The sequence below is a fragment of the Rhinopithecus roxellana genome, chromosome 10 (genome assembly GCF_007565055.1).
Source record: "Rhinopithecus roxellana isolate Shanxi Qingling chromosome 10, ASM756505v1, whole genome shotgun sequence".
NCBI lineage: Eukaryota > Metazoa > Chordata > Mammalia > Primates > Cercopithecidae > Rhinopithecus > Rhinopithecus roxellana.
Genome location: NC_044558.1, coordinates 73,784,387 through 73,800,677, shown reverse-complemented (window position 1 = coordinate 73,800,677; position 16,291 = coordinate 73,784,387). Strand labels below are relative to the sequence as shown.

Here is a 16,291-nt window from a genome sequence, read left to right as displayed (position 1 = left end):
TCACCAACTGCCATATCCTCAGGGAAAATGACTTCTCGTATAGAAAATAAATATAGTATATACCTTTTAGATTCAGGTGTTCATTTGACTTACTCACTCATCATGGTCACCTCAATCCCTCTGTGTTTCAGGCACCTCTGGGGTGGCACCTGGCACAACAGTTGCTCCTGGAAGTTTCAGCACAGGTAAGTACACAATTTGGCACAGAACCATTTCTTGGATGCTTTCTACAATAATGTGTCTTTCTTTTCGCTGCCTCTGTGCAAAAGCGGACCATTCCCTTTCTAAATCCCAGAATGTTTTCCATACTTTTTTCACTCTCTCAGCAGCTACAACTTCTCCTGGAGCAAGCAGAGTGACTGGCACTGGACCCACTGCAGGTGAGCCCTGATGAAGCACGACCTGCTGCTCAGTAGACAACGTTGCCTGAATCACATCTAATGTTTGTACTTCTTGTGAAGAGTATTTTCAGAACAAGCATTATCATATTGGCAGGATTTTACCTAATTACCAAATGTGACACTCAGCCTCCTTTATCGTCCTTTCCTCTGCTTCAGGGAGACTTCACCATGGAGCTGAGGCACAGAGAATCAGTTGGGTGATTGGAGAGAAATGTCTTTCTTTCTCTCATTGATATCTAAAGGAAGTAATTGAGATAATGAAATTTTTGTCATTAAGTTTTCTGAGATAGAAATGGTGCATGGAAGACATATACAGATTCAACTCCTGGGTCTAGAAACATCTAAAAAAGAGCTTGTTGGCACATTGAGAAAACACAGTTTCCTCACCTTCATCGTCAGCCATTTTCTTGCTTGTTTTGGGCAAAGAATAAAGATAATGAATCCTGTCACTTTCTAATTCCAAGTTCCAATGTGGTAGGTGCTGGCATTTTTTTTTTTTTTAAGAGAGGACATCCAAGCAAAGGCAATTTGTGGCCAGCCCTGAGATTGTCCCCACTCCCTCTGGCAAAATTATTGCACATGGTACTGGTACCAAAACAGAGATATAGACCAATGGAACAGAACAGAGCCCTCAGAAATAATATCACACATCAGCAACCATCTGATCTTTGACAGACCTGACGAAAACAAGAAATGGGGAAATAATTCCCTATTTAATAAATGGTGCTGGGCATCTACAGCCATCTGATCTTTGACAAACCTGAGAGAAACAAGAAATGGGGAAAGGATTCCCTATTTAATAAATGGTGCTGGGAAAATTGGCTAGCCATAAGTAGAAAGCTGAAACTGGATCCTTTCCTTACTCCTTATACGAAGATTAATTCAAGATGGATTAGAGACTTAAATGTTAGACCTAATACCATCAAAACTCTAGAAGAAAATCTAGGTAGTACCATTCAGGACATAGGCATGGGCAAGGACTTCATGTCTAAAACACCAAAAGCAACGGCAGCAAAAGCCAAAATTGACAAATGGGATCTAATTAAACTAAAGAGCTTTTGCACAGCAAAAGAAACTACCATCAGAGTGAACAGGCAACCTACAGAATGGGAGAAAATTTTTGCAACCTACTCATCTGACAAAGGGCTAATATCCAGAATCTACAAAGAACTCAAACAAATATACGAGAAAAAAACAAACAACCCCATCAAAAAGTGGGGAAAGGATATGAACAGACATTTCTCAAAAGAAGATATTCATACAGCCAACAGACACATGAAAAAATGCTCATCATCACTCGCCATCAGAGAAATGCAAATCAAAACCACAATGAGATACCATCTCACACCAGTTAGAATGGCAATCATTAAAAAGTCAGGAAACAACAGGTGTTGGAGAGGATGTGGAGAAATAGGAACACTTTTACACTGTTGGTGGGATTGTAAACTAGTTCAACCATTATGGAAAACAGTATGGCAATTCCTCAAGGATCTAGAACTAGATGTACCATATGACCCAGCCATCCCACTACTGGGTATATACCCAAAGGATTATAAATTATTCTACTACAAAGACACATGTACACGTATGTTTATTGCGGCACTATTCACAATAGCAAAGACTTGGAATCAACCCAAATGTCCATCTGTGACAGACTGGATTAAGAAAATGTGGCACATATACACCATGGAATACTATGCAGCCATAAAAAAGGATGAGTTTGCGTCCTTTGTAGGGACATGGATGCAGCTGGAAACCATCATTCTTAGCAAACTATCACAAGAACAGAAAACCAAACACCGCATGTTCTCACTCATAGGTGGGAACTGAACAATGAGATCACTTGGACTCGGGAAGGGGAACATCACTCACTGGGGCCTATCATGGGGAGGGGGGAGGGGGGAGGAGGGAGGTATTGCATTGGGGAGTTATACATGATATAAATGATGAATTGATGGGTGCTGACGAGTTGATGGGTGCAGCACACCAACATGGCATAAGTATACATATGTAACAAACCTGCACGTTATGCACATGTACCCTAGAACTTAAAGTATAATAAAAAAAATATATATATATATATATATATTAAAAAAATGGTGCTGGGAAAACTGGCTAACCATATATAGAAAGCTGAAACTGGATCCCTTCCTTATACCTTAGACAAAAAATAATTCAAGATGGATTAAAGACTTAAATGTTAGATCTAAAACCATAAAAACCCTAGAAGAAATCCTAGATAATACCATTCAGGACATAGGTATGGGCAAGGACTTCATGTCTAAAACACCAAAAGCAATGGTAAAAAAGCCAAAATTGACAAATGGGATCTAATTAAACTGAAGAGCTTCTGCACAGCAAAAGAAACTATCATCAGAGTGAACAGGCAACCTACAGAATGGGAGAAAATTTTTGCAATCTACTTATCTGACAAAAGGCTAATATCCAGAATCTACAGAGAACTTGAATTTACACGAAAAAAATCAAACAACCCCATCCCAAAGTGGGCAAAGGATATGAACAGACACTTCTCAAAAGAAGACATTTATACACCCAACAGACACATGAAAAAATGTTCATCATCACTCACCATCAGAGAAATGCAAATCAAAACCACAATGAGATACCATCTCACACCAGTTAGAATGGCGATCATTAAAAAGTCAGGAAACAACAGGTGCTGCAGAGGTTGTGGAGAAATAGGAACACTTTTACACTGTTGGTGGGACTGTAAACTAGTTCAACCATTGTGGAAGACAGTGTGGCAATTCCTCAAGGATCTAGAACTAGAAATACTATTTGACCCAGCCATCCCATTACTGGATATATACCCAAAGGATTATAAATCATGCTGCTGTAAAGACACATGCACACGTATGTTTATTGCACCACTATTCACAATAGCAAAGACTTGGAACCAACCCCAATGTCTATCAATGACAGACTGGATTAAGAAAATGTGGCACATATACACCATGGAATACTATGCAGTCATACGAAAGGATGAGTTCATGTTCTTTGTAAGGATATGGATGCAGCTGGAAACCGTCATTCTCAGCAAACTATTGCAAGGACAAAAAAACCAAACACCACATGTTCTCACTCATAGGTGGGAATTGAACAATGAGAACACTTGGACACAGGGTGGGGAACATCACACACCAGGGCCTGTCATGGGGTGGGGGTAGTGGGGGAGGGATAGCATTAGGTGATATACCTAATGTAAATGACAAGTTAATAGGTGCAGCACACCAACATGACACATGTATACTTATGTAACAAACCTGCATGTTGTACACATGTACCCTAGAACTTAAAGTATAAGTTAAAAAAAAGAAAATTCTGATACTTAAATCAATGAAAATGATGATAATAGTAGTGAGCATATCTATCATTGATGAGTTCCTTTCTATAACCATTTTTATTAAGAGGTTTACATATCTTATTCCAATTAAGAACTACCTAAAGTCTAAGAACCATATGAGTTAAAATTCTTTCATTCCCCATTTAAAAAAAATACCCTTGTGAATTGAAGGTTTACATCACCTTTACAGTCAGGAAACTTTCCTTTCTAACTTAGTAGGTGGCAAGACATTTTGAATTGGGCTTCTCTCATGTAATGATATCAGCTTAGCTCATCCCTTTTTCTTAGCACTCAATTAATTTTAGTTTTCTTTCCATCTTTAAGAGACCACAATTTTCCTAGAAGGAAGTAGCACCACTGGAGCAGAAATAAAATCAGGTGAAGATTATGGGGGTTTCATTATTTACTGTTGTATTTTGATAAATTTGTTAGAGGAAACATTTTTTTCAATGAACTTTTTATATTGGAATAATTGTAAATTATAGAAGGGTTGAATAGATTATGCAAATAATCTCTTTAATGTGGAGTAGAGTTTTTCCTTTCCTTTTGAAGCTATTTCAAAGCAACCAGGATTTCCTTTCAGATTTGGAAAAACTTGGGCCCAAATTTCCAAAAGGCTTTTTCTTCTCTAGGACTAGCCTCAGGGTTTGAGGCCTCTAGAGAGGAGAGTTACAGTAGCTCTGGCTCTGAAAGGGTTTTTCCTTTGAAAATAACTCAGTATGTGTATCATTACAGTACTGACTTGTATTCAGCAGAGAAATCTTTAAGATGTCACATTTTAGTTCAGGGGTAAAAATTCAAACTTTCCTTTCTTCTTTCTTTTCCCCCTTTTCTTCCTCTTCCTCCTCCTCCTTCCTCTCTCTTTTCCTTTTCATTAGGAGCCACGACCAGAGCACCAGGAAGTAAGACAGGTAAACTTGGAGAACATCTTTGATATGACCTTCAATCTTGGCAAAAATAATCAGAGCAGGCACATTAGCCACTGCATTAACCTTGGCCTTACAAAGGCACACAGTAAACATAGAAAATACCATCTCCTGTCAGTTATAGGTCCAGGAAGCATCTTTTGCTGCTCCAAGGTCCAGGTAGACATGATGCTGGCCACATTCTTCTAAGGGTTACAAATGTGTCAATCTGTTGATCTTTGTTTTTTTTCTTTCCTGCCTAGGTACAGCTAGAGTGCCCTCTGGTACAACAGTCACCCCTGGGAGCTCCAACTCAGGTAAAGCACCAGGCTGGGAGGAACCAATGCTTGGGAAGTGCTCCTCAATGAGGTGTCTGCCTGGGTGATCCTACCATGAGTTCTCAGATTCTTCAAATCTTTGCCCTCACTTCTATTCTTTTTCCCTTTTTCTCAGAGGCTACAACTTTTTCTAGAATCACTGAAGCAGTAACAGTCTCAGGTGAAAATGGGAAGTTTGTAAAATAGTTCTAACAATTCAAATTGATTGAAATAAATACAGAGTGATTTCCTATGGAAATCTTTGTCCAAGCCCCTACATTTCAGAATATTAGTGTTTTACCAAAATTTTTACATTTATAGACAGCAGAATATTCTCTCTTTTCTCTTTTACAGGATCCGTGACCACTGCACTGGGGAGCCAACTCTCCAGCAGTCAAACAGGTGAGCATGGGAAAGTATGAATATCTTCCTGATATTTACCAGTATTTAGATAATAAGGATACTTCTAATGTGAGTTCTTAGCCTTGGCTTTTTTTTTTTTTTTTTTTTTTTTTTTTTGGAATGAAGTATCCTTGTTGAAAGGTGTATGAGGAATAATGGAATACGCCCTCTGAGTTAACAAAAAACATATAATGTTTTTCTTCTTAGCCCTTCTGTTAATGTAAAGGAAATGATGTAAGTGTCCTTCTCTTAGTGATTCCAGGTTCCAGTGGCATCATCTCTCACACAACTGTTGCACCTGGAAGTTCTGTTATAGGTAAGTGAATATTTTCAATGGCAGTCATCACTTGTTTAATTTCAAGGAGGAATATGTAACCCCAAACATCCTTTCTGCTTCATTTCCTCTTCCAGAGGCCAAAGCTTCCTTAGAAGCCATCAGAGTCACTGTTGTGAAATCACTGAGAACTAGGGGTCTCAGAGGTTAGCATGGCCATTAAGTAGTATCATGAGTTTGCCTCTGGATCTGAGAAATTATCGTATAGGGAGGGCAGGTCCTCCCATCCACACCCCTGAGCTGACTTCTGAACCGGCCTTTTCCAATGCCTGGCCTTAGGACATAGATTTCTGGTGAGGGTAGCAGGAGCAGTAATTCCCTGGACAGTTAACCCAGTGGATATTATAGGTATTACTACAGAATCAGCAGGAGTCAAGACTGGCCCAGAAGGTCTGTCTCAGGTGAACAGATGACTAAAATGAACTCAGAAATGGTTTGCTCTCCATCCTGAGATTTAAGTATTAAGTTGCTGAAGGGTTGCCTCAGTGATTGATTATAGGTCAAAACATACTCAGAATTGTTTTTCCTACTTTCAATCATCAGGAATCACCTCTGATGCATCAGACAATCAAGTCACTGGAAGTAAAATGGGCAAATATGTTAAAGAAATTCTTTTGTCTCACATTTGAGGGTTTTATATTATATATGCTTGGGAAGCCTACTAAAAGGTAGGCTTCTTGAGAAAAAAGTCTCTGTTCAATGATCCCTAGTACTAAACAGGGCCCAATAAATATTTATTAAATGAATGAAATAATTAAAATATAGGAAAAATATATAATTCAATCCAGGAACAAAAAGGCCAATGGAAGAACATGCTCAAAGGACTGCCACATAGACAAAGCAGGCTGTGTGAATGGTGCCTCCTGGAGCTGGCCAGTGTACAATATGAGTGATATGGCCCTGGAAATACAGATTTAGTTTATACCTAGACTGCCTCCATGCAAAAGATTCTTTATAACACTATAACCTTCTCATTTCAGGCACTACTGGTGTAGCCTTGAGCACAGCTGTTGCACCTGGAAGTTCCAGTACAGGTAGGCTAACAAGCTGAGAAGAAAGCTCCCTTTCTGGAAATAAGATGGCAAAAATGTCTTTCACATTGCTCTTCTTCTATAAGAGCGTCACAGTATATTTCCCCATCCTTCTAAGTCCTCATCCTTTACTCGTTGCTTCTCTTTTTCTTCCAGAAGCCACAACTTCCCCAGGAGTCCACAGAACCACTGTAGTGGGATGGAAGACAGGTGAGAATTAATGATGTGTGTTTGTGCATGCATGTATGACTTTTGAGTAATAATAAATTACAACTATACTTTGCTTCTTAATAGGATAGTTTTTCGAGGAGGAGCTTTTGAGGAACTTTCATCTAAGATCAGCGTTTTGTTACTTGATTTTGAATTAACTTGGGCAAATTTCCTTCCATTTCCAGGGCCAAGCCTCACATATATAAGTCTCTGCAAATGAGAGTGAAAGTGATAATTGTATGAAAAGTTTTCTTTTTCCATTTTAGTTATCTCCATTTTAGGTATATCATAAAAATGAATTACTGGCTCAGAGGATTCCATTTCAGGTCAACAGAAGGCCAAAATGCATACAGATTTGCCTCGAATGATATATTTTTCCTTGAGCACAATAATGACTGAAATGTACAGTAGTTATCCCTATAACTCTAGTCTACATTTATATTCCAAAGTTTTTCTACTTTTATCCTTTTAAGAGCTACCACTAGAGGGTCAGCAAACCAAGGAACTGGAAGCACAATAGGTAAATATGGCAGGAAAGAGGGCCGCTTGACTTACTGCCATTGAATTCCAGAAAAATGGAGTCCTCTGTTGAGGAATTTGCATCTTTATTTGATTTGAGAATAAAACTATGCATGAGAAAACACAGGCTGGGCACGATGGCTCACACCTGTAGTCCCAGCACTTTGGGAGGCCGAGGTGGGTGGATCACCTGAGGTCAGGAGTTTGAGACCAGCCTGGCCAAAATGGTGAAAGCTCGTCTCTACTAAAAATACAAAAATTAGCCAGGTGTGGTGGCATGAGCCTGTAATCCCAGCTACTCAGGAGGCTGAGGCAGGAGGATCACTTGAACCTGGGAGGCGGAGGTTACAGTGAGAGATTGTGCCATTGCACTCCAGCCTGGGTGACAGAGAAAGACTAGGGTAGCTTCTGGCAACACATCTAAACCTGGGAGATCAAACACAGGTGAGCCAGCCAGCTGGTGAGACTCCACAGAATAATTTACTAGTAAAGTGCCTCCCGTGGCACTGTTATCAAGAACACTTCACTTTCCTCAGAATGCTAATTCCTCTCACTTCATATTTTCCTACCTTTCCTCTCTAAGAAGCTATGACGTCCTTTAGAGGCACTGGGACCACAGGAAGTGGAATGAATACAGGTGAGCACATGAGCTTCCTAACCTATCCACTTTTCACTTAAAATAATAGCCATAGTAGTTAACACTTTCTAGCATGAACTATGTTCTAAGCACTACTCCACATTTTTCTCATTATTATTTCTTTTATCCCTCATCCCAAATTGTGAGGTAAGCACTATTGCTCTCACAGACTTTCCAGATGAGAAAAACCTATGGCTCAAAGATATTCACTAACTGAATGAAGATCACACAGCGAGCAAACAACAGATTTCAACTGAGGCACTCTGGCTTCAAAATCCATCCTCTTAACCATGATACTAAATCACCACTACACTATACCTCGACACTCTTTTGTCACATCTCAACTCTTTTAGACTACTACAATTTCTACAATACCAATATTTTACCCAAATGAAAATTCAACAGGTAATCAGTCCTGCTTTGTTCCTTCTTCTAGGGGTATCAGGTAGCCAAATCACTAGCATTCCACTAGGTAAGTAAAGTACCTTTGTTTTCCTGACATTGAGTCCAGAAAAAAGACATTCTCATTGAGACTCCACCACCACCTCACATTGCACCCTTCCCCCACCAAGTTTATAGTGAGAATGGAGCATTACATTTGCAAAATACAAAATAACTTTGGAACAAGCTGTCCCTGAAAATGTTTTTTTCTTGTATAATAAAGAATTCTGTAGTTGCCTCATTCTATTATAGAATGGGCTTTTATTATAAGAAAACAATCAATATAGTGGTACCCTTCCATTTTGTTTTTAGGTACTACTGGAGTGGTCTCTGGCAACACCATCTCACCTAGCAGTTTCAACACAGGTGAGTCAACGAGGAAACAGATGCTGTTTTTTTTTTTTTTTTTTTTTTTTTTTTTTTTTTTTTTTTTTTTTGTTGTTGTTGTTGTTGTTGGGGGCTAACTCTGCAGCAATGGCACATTATGTCTTTTGATGATTTTCTGTTAGCCCTCACTACTTTCTTCCTTTTTATTCTCAGAAAATATAACTTCCATGGAAGGAAGCATAATCAATGAAAGTGGAATTGGCAAATATATATATATATACACACACACACACAAATAAATATATATATATATACACACCTATATTAATATACATGAGAAAAAATGAGAAACGAGAAAAAATGACAAATGTATATATTATTTTTTTCTTGAGATAGTCTCACTCCTGAGATAGTCTCCAGCCCAGGCTGGAGTATGGTGGTGTGATCTCAGCCTACTGCAAATTCCACCTCCAGGGTTCAAGCAATTCTCTTACCTCAGCCACTCAAGTAGCTGGGATTACAGGTGTGCACCACCACACCAATCTATCTTTTTTTTTTTTTTTGTATTTTTAGTAGATATGGGGTTTCACCATGTTGGCCAGGCTGGTCTTGAACTCCTGGTCTCAAGTGATCTGCCTTTCTTGGCCTCCCAGTGTGCTGGGATAACAGGTGTGAGCCACTGCACCTGGCCAAAGATTTGGCAACTCTTGAGTTTCTACAAATCTACATTGGGCTTTTGCCTTTTCATAGAGATATTTGTTAAACAAAGCTTGTATTTATAAAAATCATATCATTTCTCCTGTGGCCAAACCTTATATTACAATTATAGAAAAAGAGGCTCAGAGTCCAGAAAGATTCCCCTTTTAACATTCAAGCTATTACCGCAGTACATATGGAGGAAATATAAATCCATATTGTTCTATTTAAGGCAGCAGAGATGATAGAAGTTACTCTAGAGGTTTAGATCTGTCATATTTTGGAATTTGGATGTTATAAGTTTATTGAATGCAGTTGAATACCTTTACACAAATATTGTTTTCATTTCTTGTCACTAGAAGCTACCAGTGGCACATCTGAGAGGTCAAATCCTGGAAGTGAAATAGGTAAGCGTGAAAAATACCCCGAAACCTCTGACATTTAACTCCAAGGAGCCAAATAATCAAGGCTGGACTACAAACTAATGTGTTTACTGTGACTCTGAATTTAAAAATGGAGAACACACTTCATAATGACAGGATAGCACAAGCTTTCTGCTGCTTTCAAGTCATAGACAGTCATTGCTGTCCATGTTCTTCTTGGGATGGTAAATGCATCACAATTTGGGGTCCCTCTTTCCCTCCCCCTGCTTTAGGCACCACTGGTATAGTCTCTGGCACAACAGTTGCATCTGGAAGTTCCAACACAGGTAACCTAATAGGGAATCTGAGGGGTTTTAGTCATGGAATATGACTGAGTCCCTCCCCCGAAACATACACAGTCTCTACCATACCCTGGGAATACCACGGGATTTTCTCAGTTATAGGATTCTTCTGAATTTACTTCTTTTCTCCCTTCACTTAGAAGCCACAACTTCTTTGGGCAATGGTGGAACCACTGAGGCTGGAAGTAAAATAGGTGAGCACTAGCAATCAAATAATTATTTTTTCTTTTCATCTTAAACTAAATCAAATTGGCTATAATGAACTTAGTGGACATTTTCCTCAATCATTGTGTACAAATTACCAGTATATAAATAGTTTACTCCTTATGAATTGCTGTTTACTTATTTGCAATACAATGACATCATGAGAACACGCCTAATATATCACTTAAGGCAAAAAAGTTCCTGATATAAACCTTTTAGTTCACTTGTGAAACCTATTGTTTTTTTTTCTAAACCAAATCCTAATTTTAGATGAAAAGGAATTCATAAATTGATTCTCTCCTCTTGTGATTACAGTTACCACTGGGATAACTACTGGCACAACCATTGTATCTGGGAGTTCCAACACAAGTGAGTCATGAAAGAGTTGAAGAAACCTGCCTATGTGAACTTCTGGGGACCTGATGGCTCCCATAGGGATATTACATAAAGTAAGACTGTTACTCGTTTTTCCAAATGTCTGCATTCTATACCACTTTCTCCTATTTCTTCTCAGAGGCTACGACTTCTAGAGACATTGGAGTTGCCACTGGAGTTGGAATGGCAACTGGTGAGTTGTTTGTTTTGGGTTCTCAACAATTCTTTGCTTGAGTTTGTGGTAGTGATGAATGAATGGGAATATGAGCTGAAACAGGATTTTGTATTTCACTTGAAGAGACATGTCAGGTAAACAAGCTTGGGACCTTGCTCTTCAGATTGATTTTCTCCATACACTAGTCTTTTTTTATATTTTAAATTTTTTCAACTTTTATTTTAGATTCGGGGGTGTACATGTGTAGGTTTGTTACATTTCCTGAGTGTATTGCATGATGCTTAGGTTTGGAGTATGAATGATCCCATCATCCAGGTACTGAGCAGACTACCCAATAGTCAATTTTTCAATGCCCCCTTCTTCCTCCCCTTTATAGTGGTCCCCAGTGTCTATTGTTGCTATCCGTATATCCATGAGTGTCCAGGGTTTAGCTCCCACTTATAAGTAAGAACATGCAGTATTTGTTTTTCTGTTCCTGCATTAATTCACATAGGATAATGGCCTCCAGCTGCATCTCTACCTCCATCTGTGTTGCTGCAAAGGACATAATTTTGTTCTTTCTTATGGTTGTATAATGTTCCATGGTGTGTATACACTACATTTTTAAAATCCAGTCCATCATTGATGGGCACCTAGGTCGATTCTATGTCTTTGCTATTGTGAATAACCCTGCAATGAAAGTGCAAATGCGTTTGTCTTTTTGGTAGAACAATTTGTTTTCTTTTGGATAGATACCCACTAATGGGATTGCGGAGTCAATTGGTGATTCTGTTTTAAGTTCTTTGAGAAATCTCCAGACTGCTTTCCATAGTGGCTGCATTAATTTACATCCACATCAACGATCAATTCCCTTTCCTCTGCAGCTTTACCAGCATCTGTTTTTTGTTTTGTTTTGTTTTTTACTTTTTCATAGTAGCCATTCTGACTGGTGTGAGATGGTATTTCATTGTGGTTTTGATTTGTACTTCTCTAATGATTAGTAATGTGATTGTTTTCATATGCTTGTCATATGTGTGTATGCCTTCTAATGAAAAATAGCTGTTTGTGTCCTTTGCCCAATTTTTAATAGGGTTGTTTTTTGCTGGTGAATTTGTTTACATTCCTTGTAGGTTCTGGATATTAGATCTTTGTCAGATGCATAGTTTGCAAGTATTTTCTTCCATTCTGTAGGTTGTCTGTTAATCTGTTGATAGTTTCTTTTGCTGTGCAGAAATTCTTTAGTTGAGTTAGGTTCCATTTGTCAAGTTTTGTTTTTGTTGCAATTGTATTTGGCATCTTGTTATGAAATCTTTGCCAGGGCTGATATCCAAAATGACATTTCCTAGATTATATTCCAGGGTTTTCATAATTTTAGGTTTTGCATTAAAGCCTTTAATCTATCTTGAGTTGATTTTTTTATATGGTGTAAGGAAAGGGGTTCAGCTTCAATCTCCTGCATGGCTAGCCAGTTATGCCAGCACCATTTATTGAATAGGGAGCCATTTCCTCATTGCTTGTTTTTGTTGGCTTTGTCAAAGATCAGATGGTTGTAGGTGTATAACATAATATCTGGGCTCTCTATTCTGTTCCATTGGTCTGTGTGTCTGTTTTTGTACCAGTACCATGCTGTTTTGGTTACTGTAGCATTGTAATATAATTTGAAGTTGGGTAATGTTATACCTCTAGTTTTGCTGTTTTTGCTTAGGATTTCCTTAGTTAGTCAAGCTCCTTTTTGGTTCCATATGAATTTTAAAATAGATTTTTTTTTTTCTAATTTTGTGAAGAATGTCATTGGCAGATTTAAATAGCATTGAATCTGTAAATTGCTTTGGCCAGTGTGGCCATTTTGATAATATTAATTCTTCCTATCCATGAACATAAAATGTTTTTCTATTTGTATCATCTCTGATTTCTTTCAGCAGTGTTTTGTAGTTCTTGTTGTAGGGCTCTTTTGCCTCCCTGGTTAGCTGTATTCCTAGGTATTTTATTTTTTGTGGCTATTGTGAATAGGATTGTCTTTTTTTGATTTAGCTCTCAGCCTTGATGTTGTTGATGTATAAAAATGCTACTAATTTTTGCACACTTATTTTGTGTCTTGAAACTTTGCTGAAGTTGTTGATCAGATCGAGGTTTTCTGGGCAGAGACTAGGAGGTTTTCTAGGTATAGAATAATATCTTTTGCAAACAAAGTTAGTTTGACTTATTTCCTTCCTATTCGGATGCCTTTTATTTATTTCTTTGGTCTGATTGCTCTGGCTAGGACTTCTAGTACTGTGTTGAATATGAGTGGGGAAAGTTGGCATCCTTGTCTTGTTCCAGTTCTCAAGGGGAATGCTTCCAACTTTTGCCAATTCAGTATGATATTGGCTGCGGATTTGTCATAGATGACTTATTATTTGGAGGTATGTTCCTTCAGTACCTAGTGTTTTATGGGTATTTAACATAAAGGGATATTCAATATTAACAAAAGCCTTTTCTGCATCTATTGAGATGATCATGTGGTTTTTGTTTTTAGCTTTATATGGTAAATCACATTTATTGGTACATACATTTGTGTATGTTGACCCAACCTTGCATCCCAGGGATAAAGCCTACTTGATCATGGTGGATTAGCTTTTTGATATGCTGCTGGATTTAGTTGGCTAGTATTTTGTTGAGAATTTTTGCATCTATGTTCATCAAGATCATTGTCTTGAAATTTTCTTTTTTTGTCGTGTCTCCATTTGGTTTTGGTATCAGAATGATGCTGGCTTCATAGAGTGAGTTAGGGAGGAATTTCTTCTTCTAAATTTTTCGGAATAGTTTCATTAGGAATGGTACCAGCTTGTCTTTATTCATCTGGTAGTATGTATCTGTGAATCTGTCTGGTCCTGGGCTTTTTCTGGTTGGTAGGCTTTTGATTGCTGATTCAATTTCAGAACTCTTTATTGGTCTGTCTAGGAATTTAATTTCTTCCTGGTTCAATCTTGGGAGGTTATATGTTTCCAGGAATTTATTCATTTCTTCCAGGTTTTCTAGTTTGTATGCATAGATGCGTTTGTGGTAGTTTCTGGGAGTTTTTTTTTTTTTTTTGTAATTATATGGAGTCTGGTAATATTTCCTTTGTCATTTCTGATTGTGTTTATTTGGATCCTCTTTATTAGTCTAGATGGCGGTCTATCCATTTTATTTATTCTTTCAAGAAACAAACTGCTAGATTCATTAATATTTTGTATGGTTTTACACATCTTAATTTGTTTTCAGTTCAGCTGTGATTTTTGTTGTTTCTTGTCTTCTGCTAGTTTTGAGGTTGCTTTGGTTTTGTTTCTCTAGTACCTGTAGGTGTGATGTTAGGTTGTTACTTTGAGATCTTTCTAACAGTTTGATGCGGGCATTTGGCGCTATAAACTCCCCTCTTAACACTGCTTTAGCTGTGACCTAGAGATTCTGGTATGCTGTATCTTTGAAAAATATGGAATGCCTCATGAATTTTTGTGTCATCCTTAAAGCAGGGCCATGTTAATATTCTCTGTATCATTCCAATTTTAGTATATGTGCTGCTGAAGTGAGCACAAGAATTTCTTTGTTCATTTTCTGCCCTGATGATCTACCTAATGCGTCAGTAGGGTGTTGGAGTCCCCCACTATTACTGTGCAGCTGTGTTTTCGCAGGTCTAGAAGTACTTGCATTATGAATCTGGATATTGCAATGCTGGGTGCGTATATGTCTAGAATAGTTAATTCGTCTTCTTGAATCGAACACTTTTTCACTATGTAATGCCCTTCTTTGTCCTTTTTTGCTGTTGTTGGTTTAAAGTCTGTTTTATCTAAGAATAGCAACTTCTGATCTTTTTTGTTTTCCTTTTGCATCATAGATCCTTGTTTCTTTATTTTAACTCTGTGCGTATAATTACATGTGAGATGGAGCTCTTAAAGACAGCAGATGGACGGGTCTTGTTTTTTGTTTGTTTTTGTTTTTTCCAACTTGCCACTCCACACCAGCTTTTTAGATGTGATTTTTATGAAACTAAGAATGATGTGTTATTATGAATCTTTTATCCATCTTGCCTTCATATGGTCAGCTGGAGTTTTCAGGAGCCTAGAAAACGCCATATCTTGATTAGCAAAGATCTTTAATTTTCCCATCTTGGACTTCTATTGCATATTAAACCTATTCTCATGGGTTTATTCTCATGAATAAGGTTCCAATAAATTTAATTTTAAAAAATCACCCCACACTTCCAAGAAGTCCCTATTGAAACATGAGGGAGCCACACCACAGGAAGTAAAACTGATGAGCAAAGGAAAAGCACCGCTTTCCAAAGTATTTAACCACAGCAAAGGGGCTCCAGAATGACAGTTTTGCCACAGTTGATTTTGGGAGATGAGAAAGCCTGGGAGAAAATGTGGTTTTTGTTTTTCTTTGCATAGAGAAGCCCTTGGATGGCTTATAAGAAATGTGCATTTTTCCAAGTCTATGCTATTTTCTGGGTTAAAAAAAAGTCATTACTATGGTATTTCTCTCTCTCTTTCTCTCTGTTTTACTATCTTTCCCTCAATTTCATTTTCATTTCAAATCCCCTAGAATATCTTCTTTCATCACACTTGCTGGAAATTTCAACAGGGATTAGTCAAAATTACAAAAGAAAGCTGTCTATGGGTACTTCAGGCAAAAGGCCATCTCTTCTTTGAGAATATGTCTTCTACTATAACATGAAATATTTTCCAGATTTCAAACTTAAGTCATCTCAACTTTTTCCTCTACTACCAGGAACTACAACTTAATTACTAAATATAATACCACTACTAGAAATTAATTACAGAGGATTTCATTAATTACTAGTGAAATTTAGGCCCTGACAGGAGATGATAAAACTTTTCATTTGAAGACTTACTGAAGTCCGTTGAAGGTGGTCATATTAATGCTGTGGAATACCCTGGACTAAAGATTTAATTAGGGACATCATTGTTAGGACATAGCTTCCCAGAAGTAGATACCTAAATGGGGACAGGAATCTTTCTAGGTAAAATATTTCCACACTTGTCTTTGCTCATACTACTTTCATATCAAACAAAGCCACCACTAACCAAGATTTCCAGGCTGGATAAATAAAAGATGACTGAAATAAACTTAAGGCATCTTGGGCATCTTTTGTTTACTTGAAAAAATGATGATGGAAAAGAATATTTTCTCTTTTCTATTCAAATGTCTGGGGGATGTAAAACAGTATGGAATTTTCAGGGAGCTATAATACAATAATACAATATACTT

General features: G+C 37.8%; 1 protein-coding gene and 1 non-coding gene across 2 annotated transcripts in view; one reads left to right on the top strand and one right to left on the bottom strand.

Annotated features, from left to right (window-relative positions):
* The window catches only part of MUC19 (mucin 19, oligomeric), a 207,261-nt gene that overhangs the window by 175,828 nt on the left and 15,142 nt on the right, over positions 1-16,291 (top strand). The window contains 19 exon segments of the mRNA XM_030939700.1: positions 132-185; positions 327-380; positions 4,090-4,143; positions 4,644-4,676; positions 4,934-4,987; positions 5,124-5,168; positions 5,342-5,389; positions 5,643-5,705; positions 6,267-6,314; positions 6,704-6,757; positions 6,911-6,983; positions 7,438-7,484; positions 8,067-8,120; positions 8,874-8,927; positions 9,944-9,991; positions 10,240-10,293; positions 10,449-10,502; positions 10,828-10,881; positions 11,027-11,080. Coding sequence (XP_030795560.1) covers positions 132-185; positions 327-380; positions 4,090-4,143; positions 4,644-4,676; positions 4,934-4,987; positions 5,124-5,168; positions 5,342-5,389; positions 5,643-5,705; positions 6,267-6,314; positions 6,704-6,757; positions 6,911-6,983; positions 7,438-7,484; positions 8,067-8,120; positions 8,874-8,927; positions 9,944-9,991; positions 10,240-10,293; positions 10,449-10,502; positions 10,828-10,881; positions 11,027-11,080 — 999 coding nt within the window.
* Positions 14,487-14,593, bottom strand: LOC115900108. Its single transcript, XR_004059788.1, has one exon. It is a non-coding gene; the product is annotated as a U6 spliceosomal RNA (small nuclear RNA).